The following is a 15,197-nucleotide window of genomic DNA, read 5'->3' as shown; positions in this document are numbered from 1 at the left end:
CATAAAGTTTTCGAAATATCCCTTTTCAGGTCCGATTGTCAAAACGTATCAGCTAGCGCTTCACGCTTGCATTTTGATTGGCGAATTATGTATGTCTCAAATAAAAAAATTTGGCTCGCGATTTGCGCTCGCATTAATGGTTAAAATATGTTAACTGATTCATCCTATTTATAATTACAAAAGTGCTTGAAATGTCCAGTTTTCAGGCCATAATATCATCAAATTTCGCGCCCTCATTAGGCATTAATTAATAAGATATTGATTTAAAGTTCAAGTCCACCCCAGAAAAATGTTGATTTGAATCAATAGAGAAAAATCAGCTAATCATAATGCTGAAAATTTCATCAAAATCGGATGTAAAATAAGAAAGTTATGACATTTTAAAGTTTCGCTTATTTTTCAATAAATAGTTATTTGCACAATTTAGTCACCTGCAAATGAGAGAATAGATTTTGTACCTCACTCACTATTTCTTTTGTTTTTAATGTTTGAATTATACAATATTTCAATTTTTACAAATTTGACAAGAAGGACCAACTTGACTGAACCATAAAATGTTGAACAAGGGTAATTCCACATGTTCAGGGAGAAATAAAACTTTGTTTCACAGGACAATGAGGAGAAAATTTGAATATTTCATATTTTATATAATGAAATACAAAATAATAGTAAGTGATGTCATCAGTTCCCCCATTTGCATACCGACCGGAATGTGCATATAACTATTTTCTGAAATCAAGCGAAACTTAAAAATGTCATAACTTTCTTATTTTTCATCCGATTTTGATGAAATTTTCAGTGTTATGCTAGTTGGATTTTTCTCTTTTTATTCAAATCAACTTTTTGTTGAGGTGGACTTGTCCTTTATTAATTAAATTGTCCCTTTTGTTTCATCTTGCGCTTAGCAAGAGGAACAGGAAGATAGTCATCATTTTCATGTGCATGTCCTAAGGACGTCCCGGTCCTATGTTAAAACTCAAAGTAATAATAATGAAAAATATCAGCTCATTACTAAGTGCGATCCATATCCACCTCACAATTTTCCTACAAAGTGCTTGAAATATAGAGCTAAAATTGACTCTTTTTTCAGATCGGAATATCAAATAGTTTAAGCTTGCGTTTCGCGCTCGCTTTGATTTATTTGATAAAAGATGTATTCAGAATGCCTCGATTCTAGTTCTAAATATGAAACACGCGCGCGCATGTTTATTCAGATACTCAGCTTGTTCTATATTTAAATCATTTTCCAGTTTCAGATCACAATATCAAAGATTTTCTGCTCGCGCTTTGTGCTCGCATTATTAATGTAGGAAGATTCTCTATTACTCATTCTTTTCATGGTTTACAAAACATAAATAGAGTGTCCTGTTTTTTAGGTCTAAATCTCGATTTTTTCCCGCTCGTGCTTCGCGCTCGCATCAATTGTTTAGTTATACACCTATCCTGTGAACGATTACAATGATTGATTAAAATTTTACATTCTTTATGTAGAAATGTCAAAATTTTTCAGCTCGCGCTTCGCGCTCGCATTGTTTGATTGTTGAAATATGTAACGTCTTCATGGCTAAGTGCAAGCAGTCCTTAACAGGTACCTTTTCGATCAATTCAAAACGTATATACAAATTTTCTACTCGCGCTCTGCGCTCGCATTGTTAACGTAAGGAAGATCCCCACTTTTCATGATTTACATCCTTTTCATGATTTACAAAACTTGAATAGAGTGTCTCGTTCAGCAGGTCTAAATTTCGAAAATTTTCCGCTCGCGCTTAGCGCTCGCATCAATTGTATAGTTATATACCTATTCTGTTTAAGTTACAAAAAGTGCTTAGAATTTCCATTCCTTAGGTAAAAATGTCAAGTAATTTCAGCTCGCGCTTCGCGCTCGCATTATTTGATTTTTAAAATATGTAACGTCTTCATGGCTAACTGCAAGCAGTCTTTAACCGTACCTTTTCCATCAGTTCATTTCTGCTCGCGCTTCACGTTTGTAGTAATTATTCATTTGCAAACACATCTTTTTGAGGATAACAAACATTGCCCAGAATGTTCAAAATTTAAGGAAAAAACACATAAGATTTTTGAAAAAATTAGCTTTCGCTTCGCGCTCGGATTATATATATATAAGGATTATGATATTATATATTCATGTTTATTCATAAGACTAAAGTTACGAAGTGACTATTAGGACTACCCTTTCACAGAAACCCAAAATCATCTTTGAGCGGCCGATCGGGGAAAATATGGCTGCAAAAAATTCCCCCCCCCCTATTGGCGAAGGCTGGATGCGCCCCTGATTACGGCCCTGCATTCTATAAACTCATGTTTGATTTACATGGGAAGTTAACACCTGGCGATGAGTTGGTTTTAATCAAAGCAGAAATTTGAGAGTAAAATTCTGATGAATTTTGTATGAAAATCCTTCTAAGAATAGTGAAGTTAACAATTGGTGAAGTTTTTTTTTATTTCGTGATATCAAAGACGAGCAAGTACGTCGTGTGATATAGATTTTTAAGAATAAACCATTTTTCAAAAAAGTGAAATCGATCTTATTTGTGCCTGGGATATATCAGACAAAATAATATCGTTTCATATTCCAATGACTTTCGGCTCACCCCCAACACTTTCAAAATCGTTGTGCGACCCGTGCATCCATGAGTTGTTAGTGATAATTGAATCCATTATCTATCATTACATTTTCAAACGTCGTGTTATCAACTGAATGGCTTTTAATGTGTTTGCTGTATAATAACAGATTGATTTATTAAAATACTTTCCTCACTTGCTCAATGGCAATGGTGTCGTTCTGTAATCGAACCCTACCACCAGTAACCTTCTGGGAATGATACCTAGAAATATTATTGTTTTCGTTACCATTAAATCATGGGGAAAGATCCCAGCGAAGATGTAAAACAAAGTTGATTCCTCACTTTACGTGTGGACTATTGTTGTAACCTACTGTGATTCAATCAATGTGTCATTATTGTCAAATTGCTATTAAAAAAATCCAATAATAAAAACAAATTATGGTGAAAGTGTGATGTCATCGACTTATTTTGTTGTCATCCTTGTTGAACATATACCATTATGTGAAAATGACCGAAACTTTGGAATGTCATAACTTTTTATTAATATAGCTTATAAAAAAACATCAGATATTGATAATTTTTATGCGTTATGCTCGCTTGATCCTTTGTCTTCTATCTAAATCAAGTTTCTTTGGTGTGGACTTTCCTTTTGTTTACTCCCTTCAAAAATATGGCGAAGTAATCAAATAAGTATATACAATCAAGATGTCTATAATAATCATATCAGTTTATTAAAGCAATTTCATATGACTGTGTAAGCTACTTACATAATTATACCCTGTAGATTTGTTATTCGTAGCTGCATTTTGCATACGAAGTATTTCTTTATGCACATAAATGAAATACGACTTTGAGATTTGATTTTACATTTTATTTTACTCTGTCACTTCATGCCTACCTTTAATATTTAATATTTTGATTGTTTTAATATTCAACGTATAAGCATGAAGGCACAGTATCCATGGTTTCGGACAAACTAATTATCTCTCCTGAAATGATTGACTTCACTTCATTGGGCAAACAGGCGTATACCACCAGGATATTTGTTTACCGTTTAGCAGTACTGCTGCTTATAGGAACAAGTGAAAAACTTAATTTTCCACAATAGAGTACCGATGTGTGACGTCATCAATTTTCCAAATGTGCATTTCAGCATTTTTGATACAATATTTCGGTAGAGCATGATGGAATACCCCCACTACCAAAATTTGGTGAGAATCGGTCCACAGGGGTCTGAGATATGACCTCATGAATACATAATTAGCCCATTTGAAGTCGATGTACTGACTTTTAGAACCAGGCCAATAACACTTTGACTTCAGTGGGGCTAATTATGTATTCATGAGGTCATATCTCAGGCCCCCAAGAAATGTCATCATGCTCTACCAAAATATGGTATCAAAACTTAAGAAATGCAAAAAAAAAAGTTTTTTGTGACGTCATCACTTCGGTCCACTATGTAGCGAAGTCAACTCTTGCAACTTTAGGATAAATGGTGTTTGCACTCATTTCTTTTTTTATTGCCATTGCTGGAAAGTGACATTCGAAGACGCGAATGAGATTTCCATTCAAAATTCCGGTTATGTTGCTTTAAATATAGGTATACGAAAGCTTTATATCATTAAATGAATGAATATATAAGTAAATAAATAAGTGAGTAAATTATGACTTCGCATTCTTTAAAAACAAGCACTCTGTATCATTGAACCTTCATTAAAGGCATGGTGACACAGGGGGTGGATGGCGACCCCCCCCCCCCTTTTTTTCATGTCATGAAAAAAGGGAAAATATTGGGAAACGGGGGGGGGGGGAATGAAAAAGAAATTTCGGGTCGTATAACTATATTATACCATTTTTTAATGGGGTAGCCTTAATTTTAGGTTGTTTTGTCCAGTATCTAAATATCCTGGCACTGTCCATGTTTTTTATAACAGTGGTGTAGCGGCGGATTCATGATTTTTTTCTTACGAGCTAAGCGAGAACAAAATTTGTGACGACAGTTTTGATACTAAACTCTAATGTTGTGATGGATATTGGCAAAGAAAAAGATACATATTTCACCCTTTTCTCTTTCTTTTTTTTCCTTTTATATATATATATATTTTGGGGGAGTCGTTTTTTTTTAGGGGGATGTCCCCAAGCTCCCCTTCCCATCTGTACGCGAATGGGCCCATGTGAGGCCCAGAAAAGTTGTTCCATTGTCCTTTAGCATTATTCTTTCAGGAGTTTAATGTCATTCTCACATGCAGGAAGCAATTGTAAACATCAGTCTGAAAAGGTTATCGCTGCGATCATTGTTACATATTCATATCCTCTATTTAAAAATCTGACAGGCGAATAGGAGAGAAAAATAGAAAAAGAAATGGATAAATCGGATAAAAATAACAATCCAAGCGCAGGGTCCCATTGTTTTTTTTTTTCATATACATGTGCACGCATAGATCATCCGCATTTATAAAAAAGATGTAGGTCGTTGTAGCGCCGAATCGAATATTTTTCTATAAAAAAGAAAATTAAATATTCGTGATAGCTTGCAGTTCATTTAAGTGTTAAAAAGCGGCCCTTATGATCCTCGGATTATAGAGTTTGATTATTCAGGTTTCATTCCCTATCAATTTTATATGCGTTCGCCTTTTACGGTGACTCCAAAGAAAATCGATCATCGTTGAAAGTAGTATCGGCATATAATCCCATGCTACCCGCATTTGACAACAGTTTGTGGTGTGGAATATCACAGGAGTAAAGGTATTTTTCAAGTAAAAGGTAAAAAAGTAATTTCTTGGAAACCTACGATGACAAAGTGTATGATTTACAGCATTTTTGTAACCTGCGTCTATAAGGGTGTGGCTGCAGGGGTGGTACCCTTGTAGTGAAAAAATCGGAGGGGAAAGAAAAGAAATGGGGAGGCAACGGAAGAAAGAGTATAAAAAAGAGAGGTCTGAGTTGTGCAAAACTTTACCCCCCCCCGTTGTTCATTCATGTTCCCTATCAATCCCGTGGTGCAGGGCCCTGGGAGCGATTTTTGGGCTGGGGGTGCTGATGTGAATTTTAAAAGCCAAAAAAAAAAAAAGAAAGAAAAAAAGTTTTCACTTTACGAAAGGTGGTCAAATTGGTTCAGACAAATTTGAAAAGCAAAAAAAAAAAAAATGAAAATAAAACAAGATTTAAAAGGTTTCACTACAACATGAATATCATTTTGTTACCTTTTTCCAATTTTACACATCTTCCAGAATACCTAGGGTGCTGCCTATGGAAAATAATACACGCAGCAGCACCCCCAATAATTTTTTGGGGGATACTGAAGCACCCCCAAGCACCCCCGCTTCCCAGTGCCATGCCGCGGTGCCGCCTCTGCATCTTTCTTGTATCAACTCTCCATCTTGCACCATCTCGTCATCTCCTGACCTGATTCGTTTTGAAAAGACACATTTCGAGAGGGAAAAGAACATTCTATATTTAGAAATAAGTAGTTACAAGATACATCTACTCTTTATACGACCATCTATAGTTTCTTTACGATGACGATCGACGCTTGGACAAGAACAATAGGATAGGTATCAGCCACGTTTGATGTTGGTAATGATTTTTTTTTCTTTTTTGCGATATTTGCATGCCGTTCGCTTGCTGATTATTTCGTCGTGAACCTGATAAACATGACTTGGAAACGCTATGGTCTGGGGCGTGGTTCTTAACACTGTTGCAGTGTGTTCTCCTCATAATTTATAAAACGACTTCGTGATTGGCAGAATTCTATTTCATAGCAGACACGTCGATGTGATTATTATTAGAGGTACGTCATAAATCTGCGGTTAATCTTGTCCGAATATTCAGATGAGTTGTAAACCTAGCGCAGATCGATATCGTGTGCATGCAGTTTCATTTGCCAGCGTTAAGGTTCGAAAAGAGAGTCCGGCCGGCAACATTAAACTTCAAAATTGGTTTAGCGCCATTGCCTTGTACAATTATCTATCTGTATAATTACTCATATTAGTGACAATATCTCATCCTGGAGACTGGGAGAGTGATCTGTAACTGCCAACATGTCAGATGAAGATCTTCTGATGAACACAACGGATGTGCGCAGCGAAGAGGAATTCGAAGTAGGATACACCCACCGTGTCATTGGTGCTACAGTTTTATGCATCATATCGCTTGTTGGAATCTTTGGTAACAGCCTGGTGATTTTGGCCGTGTCGGTTTCAAGAAAACTACAGACCATCACCAATGTGTTTGTTGTAAGTCTGAGTATAACGGATCTCTTGACGTGTGCCTCATTGCCTTTCCAGAGCCTTGGACTCGTGCACCCTGCGGGATGGCCATTGGATCCAACCTTCTGTCCGGTGATCGGAGCGTCTATCTACATCCTGACGTTGACCAGTGTCTTCACGCTTGCGAACATCGCCTTCAATCGCTACTATCTCATTACACGTCGGCGAGAGGCTTACCAATGGCTGTACAAGCCATCGAAGCTGTGTATGATGCAATCCCTGGCATGGCTACAAGCTATTCTATGCCTAGCCATACCTGAACTGATCAATATAGAGACCTTGGGATACTCCGATGAGCAGCATTGGTGTAGCTGGTTGAGCAAGCCTGAGGATCCTATCGGGATCTACGAGACAATTGCCTTCGTGAATATCTTTCTGGCATTTCTCGTCATCCTCTTCTGCTACGTTAAGATCTTCATGCGTGTCCGGGAACAGCGGAAGGTGATGGCATCAGCCAACGATCACGCGTCCCAGGTCCCCACGGCTGCTTCCGAGACTGATCTCCAACCGGACAACCAACAGAACACCACGAACAAGCCTGACATCCGCAGGAGGGATAGCCAGATCAACAAGAATCTCTTCAGTGTTGTCTGTGCCTTCTTTCTCTGCGTCATGCCCCATACCCTTTGCGTCCTCATCCCCGGTCACGAGATCCCATCCATCTACACCTTCATCCTAATGTCTGCCAACTGTTGCATCAACCCTTTGATTTACGCGGACAAGCATCCGCATTTCAAGCAAGTATTTGGTTGCTTGCTTAGGTGCCAGTATGACAAGATCCCAAATCCAGTTTCGTGGGTGAGGATGTATGTAGAATGACGATAATGCTTCTCTGTTTATTTTATTCTGCATATCAACTTGAGTCGTATTCATTTTTTTGCGGGAAGACTGCCGTAGGTTCGCTCGTACTGTTTTGGGGGTTTATTTCCAATTGGTCCAATGCCAATTCATCCAATTGCCAACTCGTCTATCACTTGGTCTACCATCAGTTCGTCCATTATCCACATGGTTTAATTGTCATTTCGTCCAATCACCATTTCGTCTAATAACCAGTTGGTCCAATATACATTAAGTCCATATACCATCTGGTTTAATTGGACTAAGTGTAAATTGTGCAAAATTAAATGGATATTAGATCAACTGGGCATGAGACGAATTGGTCATAGACAAAATGGTAATTAGACGAAGAGATGATTGGACCAAATGGTTGTTAGGCGAAATGTTGATGGACGGAACGGAATTAGAATAAATGAAAGTAAACCATTTGGTAAGTGGACGAGTTGGCAGTAGACGAATTGGCAATTTACCCTGTATTTGAACAGTTATATACCGTATAATACGAGATATAATAAAATCAGTTGGTCGTATTTTACTAGGAAGTTTTCGCATCTACTATACGGAGACACTCTGCAATGCATCGATTCCTTTGAAAAATGTAATTAAAATCATAATGGAGAGCTGACAGGCTTTTGTCGAAAGCTGGTAAACTGGGACAGCAGATCATCAGAAAATTTTGCATCAGACGAATAATAGCAAATATGTCGATGTCCACAGTCAAGAGATTCCGATGCTGTCCCGGTCTACCAACTTTCGACAAAGGCCTCTCAGCTCTCCATTGTGATTTGACTTGCATTTTCAAAGGAATTGGTGCGTTGTAGAGAGTGTATCCGTAGTAAATGCGAAAAGCACGGACTTTCCTCCCTTCTTTGTTTCGTCACCCCACGTTACGAAGAGTATATTTGCATCATGAATCATGTTTTAACCAGTCGCTCACTGAGCATGTTCTCTTCAATTTGCTGTTTTCCTCATTTTTCCATTTACTTCAAACGAAATTATACCCATTAGTCACTCGATAAGTCTGAATGCATTCTGAGATACAAAGCCAAGAACATCCATTTCACTGTAAGTATAATAATTCAGTGATTTTTTAAATCAATAACTGGGACGTAACTTGACTGAAGGAAGGGTGAAAATTATGCTTTCATTTCCTTAATTTAGCCAGTCTAGCGCGACCGTTTTATTTCTAAAGATGCCCCATTGGTCTGTAGTTTAAAGAAAACCTTACATGATATTTGTGGAGATACAGTTATCAAAATTTCTTTTTATCATTCTATTTCATACATTTAATAAATTACTTCAAATATTAAAGGCATTTTCTCTTTAAACTTCAAAGAATTTTATCAAGACTTTTCTACTTCATGCGATGAAAGTAGTTTCCCGCAAGACAAGTCAGGTACGCCGGGGCAAAACCAAGTATTTGATATATTCATCACTAATACCTCAGGCACATTTCCCCTATACGGCGGCCGTATGGCGAGTCGAAAACAGCCGTTTTATTATTTTTTTATTTAATCCACTTATATTTAGATGGTATAAAAATGTTAAAAGTGCAGTTTTCGACTCTCCATACAGCGTGCCGTATAGGGGAAATGTGACCGAGGTATTATGAAGGTACGAATTATGGAGTGCCAGTTGCGAACCCCTCAATGAAAAAAAAATTGTTTGAAAATTGCACTTGAAAACGTCTGCAAGATCATTAATTTTGTCGGGAATTTTGTAGGGGCGTTGTAGTGATCTAGTGGTTAAGACCTTCGTCTTTCAATCTGAGGGACGTGGGTTCGATTCCAATCAGCCATGGCGTCTTTTCCTTCAGCAAGAAATTTACCCACATTGTGCTGCACTCAACCCAGGTCATGCAGGTAAATGGGTACCGGCAGGAAGTAATTCCTCAAAAAGCTGTGAGCGGCACTGGAATCGGTAGACTAGCTTAGCCGGGGTAATTATAGGAGCGCCTTGAGCACCTAGCAAGGTGGATACGTGCGCTATACAGATCCTATATTATAATTATTATTAATAGGTTTTCCTGGCCAATCTCGACAGGATATCATTCCATTAAATTATTTAGCATTTACATTCCAGCAGATCATGCTCTACCGTTTTTCCTGCGTTTCAATTTAAAATTGTTTGTGTTTGTTTCTTTTTTAACATTGGAAAAAATTAAATTATCATTCAAATTAACTTTCATTCTGATTCGGTTCACTCTAAAACAAATGCTCCATGAGGGTAATATGTGTCCAACCAACATTGGGCATTTTCATTTATCCAGTGTGATGAAAATTTTGCCCATTCTAAAGTACTTGCTGCTTATTTTTTAACCTTACTGAGCAATATGCTTCCCGCATTGGGTAAAATACTGCCCCACTCGGTTGAACACAATAATCACCCTCGTGCAAGTTAAAACTTTACCTTATTTATTTTTTTACAGTGTTTGGCAATAATGGCAACCATCATTCACTTTCGCAAAGTATGAATCGAAAAAGGAATTCTATGTTGAATCACGGTTTCATTTTTCACCTATAGGCAATCAACTTCGCTCTTACGCTGGTCAAATAAAACAAGTGATCTAATTTTCCCCCCTTTATTTAATTTATTTATTTTCTGTAATTTTCACGTATTTTTTTGTATATTTATTATAGGCCTATATCTCTTTTGTGGTCTTTATTTTTTATATTCTGACTCACATATTTTTGTAGACTTTATTTGTATACCTGAGGACGTGTCAGGGGCTGCGGAACGGGATGGGGGGGGGGGCTGGGTAGGGGTCAGCCCCCTCTCCCCCATCCACTTTCAAAAACCACTCTGCGACCCATGCGTGTGTCTCATTTTCATCTCTATTTCATTTTTGCTTAAACATTAATTCTGTTTTGTTTTCTTTATGATGCTTGTCTCTCGCCTGTGTCATCCGTCGATTTCCTGGCCATTCAAACACCCGGGCAAATACGTCGGGGAATCGAGCGTTCACGAGCTGCTTCATCAGCTGGTTTCATATAGAACTTCATAACAGATAACCTTCTCTGACGACTTGCCCATGAGTCCTAGATATTTCAATATAAAGCAAACAGAATTACGTGACGTGGGCGGCAGTCCAGCGGAATGTAATGGTGTGGGTGGGGGGAGGGAGGGGGTAGGGAGGACACGTCGATTTCTCCTTCGAATATCGATTTCGTACAGTATACTCAAGTCTTTGCGTACGTTTTACACAACGATTGTTCTGGACTTTCTCAGAGCTTGAGAGAGGCTACCTGAAATAGAAATGTTTCATACTGGATTCTATGTTTTCAAAGCAAATTACCAGGAAATAAAAAGTCAATTGAATCACTTATAGTTAAATACAATTTTCGACGCTGGAGAAAATATCGCAAAGCACTATCCATTACATCAGCTCACATCGAATAGCGAAATCAATGCATGTTCTTGGATCAATATGTCTTTCCCATTTTTGGACTTCCCTCTCCAGATAAAACGAATCTATAATGCTTAAGGAAAAAAAATCATCTTATTTACCCAGTTTAGCCGTTTCACATGTAATAAAAAAAAGAAATTATAAAAAGAAACATTTATCGATACATTGCATAGAAATGTGAAAAACGTCAAAATAAACCTGAAAGCGTATTGAATTCGTGAAATTGAATATGTAGCTTCCTCCGACTTCAAATATCCAAAGATGGCCTGGAAAACCTATATCATATATAAAAAGTGGGAAAATGTTACGTGAATTAAAAACTTCAAAAAAAATCAAAGAAATATTGTGTTCATTATCTGAGAATTGATAATAAATGAAGCGCACGCTCTAAAAAGGAGGACCCCTGGGGGCCGTTTCATAAAGCTGTTCGTAAAGCCCCTTTCACAATTGACGTACGACCATTTGCGACCTTTTGGTCGTGCGACAGGCTGCAACAGCCATCAATCGCTAGTCATCTCATAAGATCGCACAGAGGCTTTCACAGTTACAACAGCTGTCGTACAGCAAAAACAACCAGTAAACCCCGTTGCACGAGTATGTCGCATATGCTCTTATTGTGCTCGTGCGATCACATGCGCGTGTTGCACGAGGGATTGCGAGTGGAACGGTCGCATACATGCGAATGAAACGGTAGTGCAATGTTGTAAGCCGTTGCGATCGGTCTTGCAACCAGGGCCGTAGCTAGAGGGGGGGTATGGGGGGGTGTGACACCCCCCCAACATTCGTGGCAGTCGGCAAAATCATGTACCAGTTGGCAAAATGGAGGATAGGGGAGAAAAAGAAAGAAAGAAAGAGGGAGAGAGGGGGGAAAGAGAGAAAGAAAGAAAGAAAGAAAGAAAGAAAGAAAGAAAGAAAGAAAGAAAGAAAGAAAGAAAGAAAGAAAGAAAGAAAGAAAGAAAGAAAGAAAGAAAGAAAGAAAGAAAGAAAGAAAGAAAGAAAGAAAGAAAGAAAGAAAGAAAGAAAGAAAGAAAGAGAGAAAGAAAGAAAGAAAAGGAAAGAAAAATAGGGGTACTAACTTCGAAGAGTTTTACGAGACTTTTAGAGTAAAGACAACCATGCAATTGGCAAATCCAAGTCCATGTAGCCAGGCTTAGAGCCCTACTAGTCAGCAAAATACTAAGTACAAAACAGATGGAGCTATAATAACACACAAAGTAAGCCCCCGGTCCTCCCCCAATATGAACAAGCTTGTTAGTTTGCAAATTATACCACAATTATTGACGATTTAACAAACACATTAGTTTTGTAAAATCAGAGGCAAGACTAGCTACATAAATATTGGGTGGGATGAATTTCCAAGGTTTAAGTTGAATAATCAAAGCCAAAGTATAGTTGGCAAATTATAAAGTGGGCCTATTAAAGTGGCAGAACACTATACGCTCTACCAGTCAGCAAAGTGATGTACAAGTACTGCCCCGTTTCAGATCTGAAAAGAACAGAACACATGACTTAAAAAAACTGGTAACTCTGCAGTTGGCAAATTCATGAAGACCAGTCTACAACTTGTAGACTTGTCTACAAGTTTGCAGTTGGCAAAAAACACAAAAATGTTCTAAGTTATTTTTACTAAACTTTTTTTTTTAATTTATGGTGTCAGAAGGTGCTTAGGGTGGGGATGGGGGCAGGTTGGGGTTGCATCATTCCTGGTGCTCGCATTGTCTGACTAATGAGATATATAGTCCTGTTGTATTTTAAGCCCATAAAGATTATGCACCAAACTATCTCCTTGCACTTCAAGTTATCATTGTTTTATGTAGTGACATATGCTTTTTTCATGACTATATACTTAAAGTGATTGCCCCCTTTTAAGGCCTTAATAAAACATTTCTAGTCTGTGCTTACGTTCGCATTAGTGTGGACCGATATAGATACCGGGCTGGTGTTAAATCAACACCGGCGTTTTTGCAGTGCACGAATTCCTAAAGACAGTCCTTAAAATGTCCCTTTTTCTGATCTAATTATAACAAATTTTCAGCTCGCGCTTCGCGCTCGCATCACTTAATTTAGTGAAATAGTAAATTCCTACAAACAAGCCATAGAATGCCCCTCTTCAGGTCTGAATTTCAAAAATTGTCAGCTCGCGCTTCTCGCCCGCAATATTTCATTAGTGAAATACGTATCATGTTCATGATTACAATGACCACAAAAAGTGCTTCATGTGCCAGTGTAATTCTAACAAAATCAGCAAACGCTTGGCGCTCGCATTAGATGACTATGATGAGATAAGTACGCACTTCATAAATTCCCAAAGATAGTCCTGAAAATGTCCCTTTTTAGGGTTAAGTTATACAAAAAATTTCAGCTTCGCGCTCGCATTGTTTGTTTTGTAAGACAGGTACGTATCATGATTACAAAACTTTGCTTATTATGTCCCTTTTTAGGACTGAATATCAAACATTTTCAGCTCGCGCTTCGCGCTCGCATTATTTGATCACTAAGATACATATCCTTTTAATGGCACAGTCCTTAAAATGTCCCTATCAGGTCATTATACCTGGCAATTGAGCGCGCTTCGCGCGCCCCCTTAATGACTTTAAATTTTTGCTGGTGCCCCCCCCCCCCAATGCCGTGACCCACGGTACGCCACTGTTAGCAGTAGCACTCTTGAAATTTTAGTTGAGACATCTTGCACAGAATGTCAATTAAAAATTAAAAAATCTTTGATTTTGATATTATTAATGCATAGGGTATATCTTTATACTGCAAGTTAGCAACTACGGCACACTAGCCTTTCTATTTTGATCCAAAATGTTTATTTTTAAAGTGCAAATATCTTTGTATATCTTTGTATAATTTACCTTAAAGTATTCACCAAATGCCACTAATTCAATTCTAATAATTCAAAATCTTTTAGCATGTGATTATTGTAGGGGGGGGGGCACATCCCCCATCAGACTCCCCTGTACTCACGTTGGCGCTGTCACGCCAAATTTAGTTGGCAAATTTAGCTGGTACACCCCCCCCCAACAAAATGCTTCTGGCTACGGCCCTGCTTGCAACAGCCTTATGGCCAATATTATTATCGCAACCAGTCGCAAGACAGGTCTCTGTACATGTAGGTCGCTAGCACATGTGCAAGTGTTGTACGACCTCCAGTCGAGTAAATGCGACTACTTTGTTGTGCCACCTCTCGCACCAAGTCGTGCAACATTGAACAACACTCCCACGATGATCGCCCGACCGATGGTACGACCCCGGATACGAGCTGATGCGAGTGAATTTTGAACATGTTCAAAGTTCAGATGTGACCAGTCACGACCACCTCGAGTTCGTGCGACCGTCTACAACGACTGCGAATGCTCGCAAGTCACCAAGAGATCGATCGTGCAACAGCAGGAAAAAACTGTTGCAGGCGGTCGTAAACTGGTCGGATGTCAATTGTGAAAGGGGCTGTACGGTCGCATACATGCGAATGCAACGGTAGTGGAATGTTGTAAGCCGTAATTTATATCGGTCTTGCAACAGTCTTATACTATCGCAACCAGTCGCAAGACTGGTCTCTGTAGGTATCTAGCGCATGTGCAAGTGTTGTACGACCTCCAGTCGACTAAATGCGACTATACGTAGTTGTGTCACCTCTCGCACCAAGTCGTACAACGTTGAACAACACTCACACGATGATCGCCCGACCGATGGTACGACCTGATACGACCCCGGATACGAGCTGATGCGAGTAAATCAATCGTATTTGATCGCGTTTGGATTTTGAACATGTTCAAATTCAGATGCGACCAGTCACGACCACCTCCGACCACCTCAAATTCGTGCGTTCGTCTACAACCACTGCGAGTGCTCGCAAGACACCAAGAGATCGATCGTGCAACAACAAGAAAAAACTGTTGCAGGCGGTCGTAAACAGGTCGTACGTCAATTGTGAAAGGGGCTTAAAAGCGACTTTTAAGAACGACTGGTGAACCTTTCTTACGCGCTTAACCTTTCTTACGCGCTTAACCATCGCCAATGAATATACCATTTACCACAAGAAAAGATCACCAGTCGTTCTTAAAGTCGCTCTTAACTTACGAACAGCTTTATGAAACA

The 15,197-nt window shown here is 38.7% G+C and overlaps 1 protein-coding gene across 1 annotated transcript; it reads left to right on the top strand.

Annotated features, from left to right (window-relative positions):
- Positions 1–6,625: 6,625 nt before the first annotated feature.
- LOC129255917 (melatonin receptor type 1B-A-like) lies at positions 6,626–7,672 on the top strand. Its single transcript, XM_054894233.2, has one exon. The coding sequence runs from the start codon at positions 6,626–6,628 to the stop codon at positions 7,670–7,672; it is 1,047 nt and encodes a 348-aa protein (XP_054750208.2).
- The last annotated feature ends 7,525 nt before the right edge of the window (positions 7,673–15,197 follow it).

This window comes from Lytechinus pictus, chromosome 3 (assembly GCF_037042905.1).
Source record: "Lytechinus pictus isolate F3 Inbred chromosome 3, Lp3.0, whole genome shotgun sequence".
Taxonomy (NCBI): domain Eukaryota; kingdom Metazoa; phylum Echinodermata; class Echinoidea; order Temnopleuroida; family Toxopneustidae; genus Lytechinus; species Lytechinus pictus.
The sequence above is the reverse complement of the archived record's forward strand: the minus strand, read 5'-3'. Positions and strand labels throughout refer to the sequence as shown.

Excerpts from the sequence above, each read along its gene's own strand:
- LOC129255917 (XM_054894233.2), top strand. The coding sequence starts at position 6,626 with ATGTCAGATGAAGATCTTCTGATGAACACAACGGATGTGCGCAGCGAA.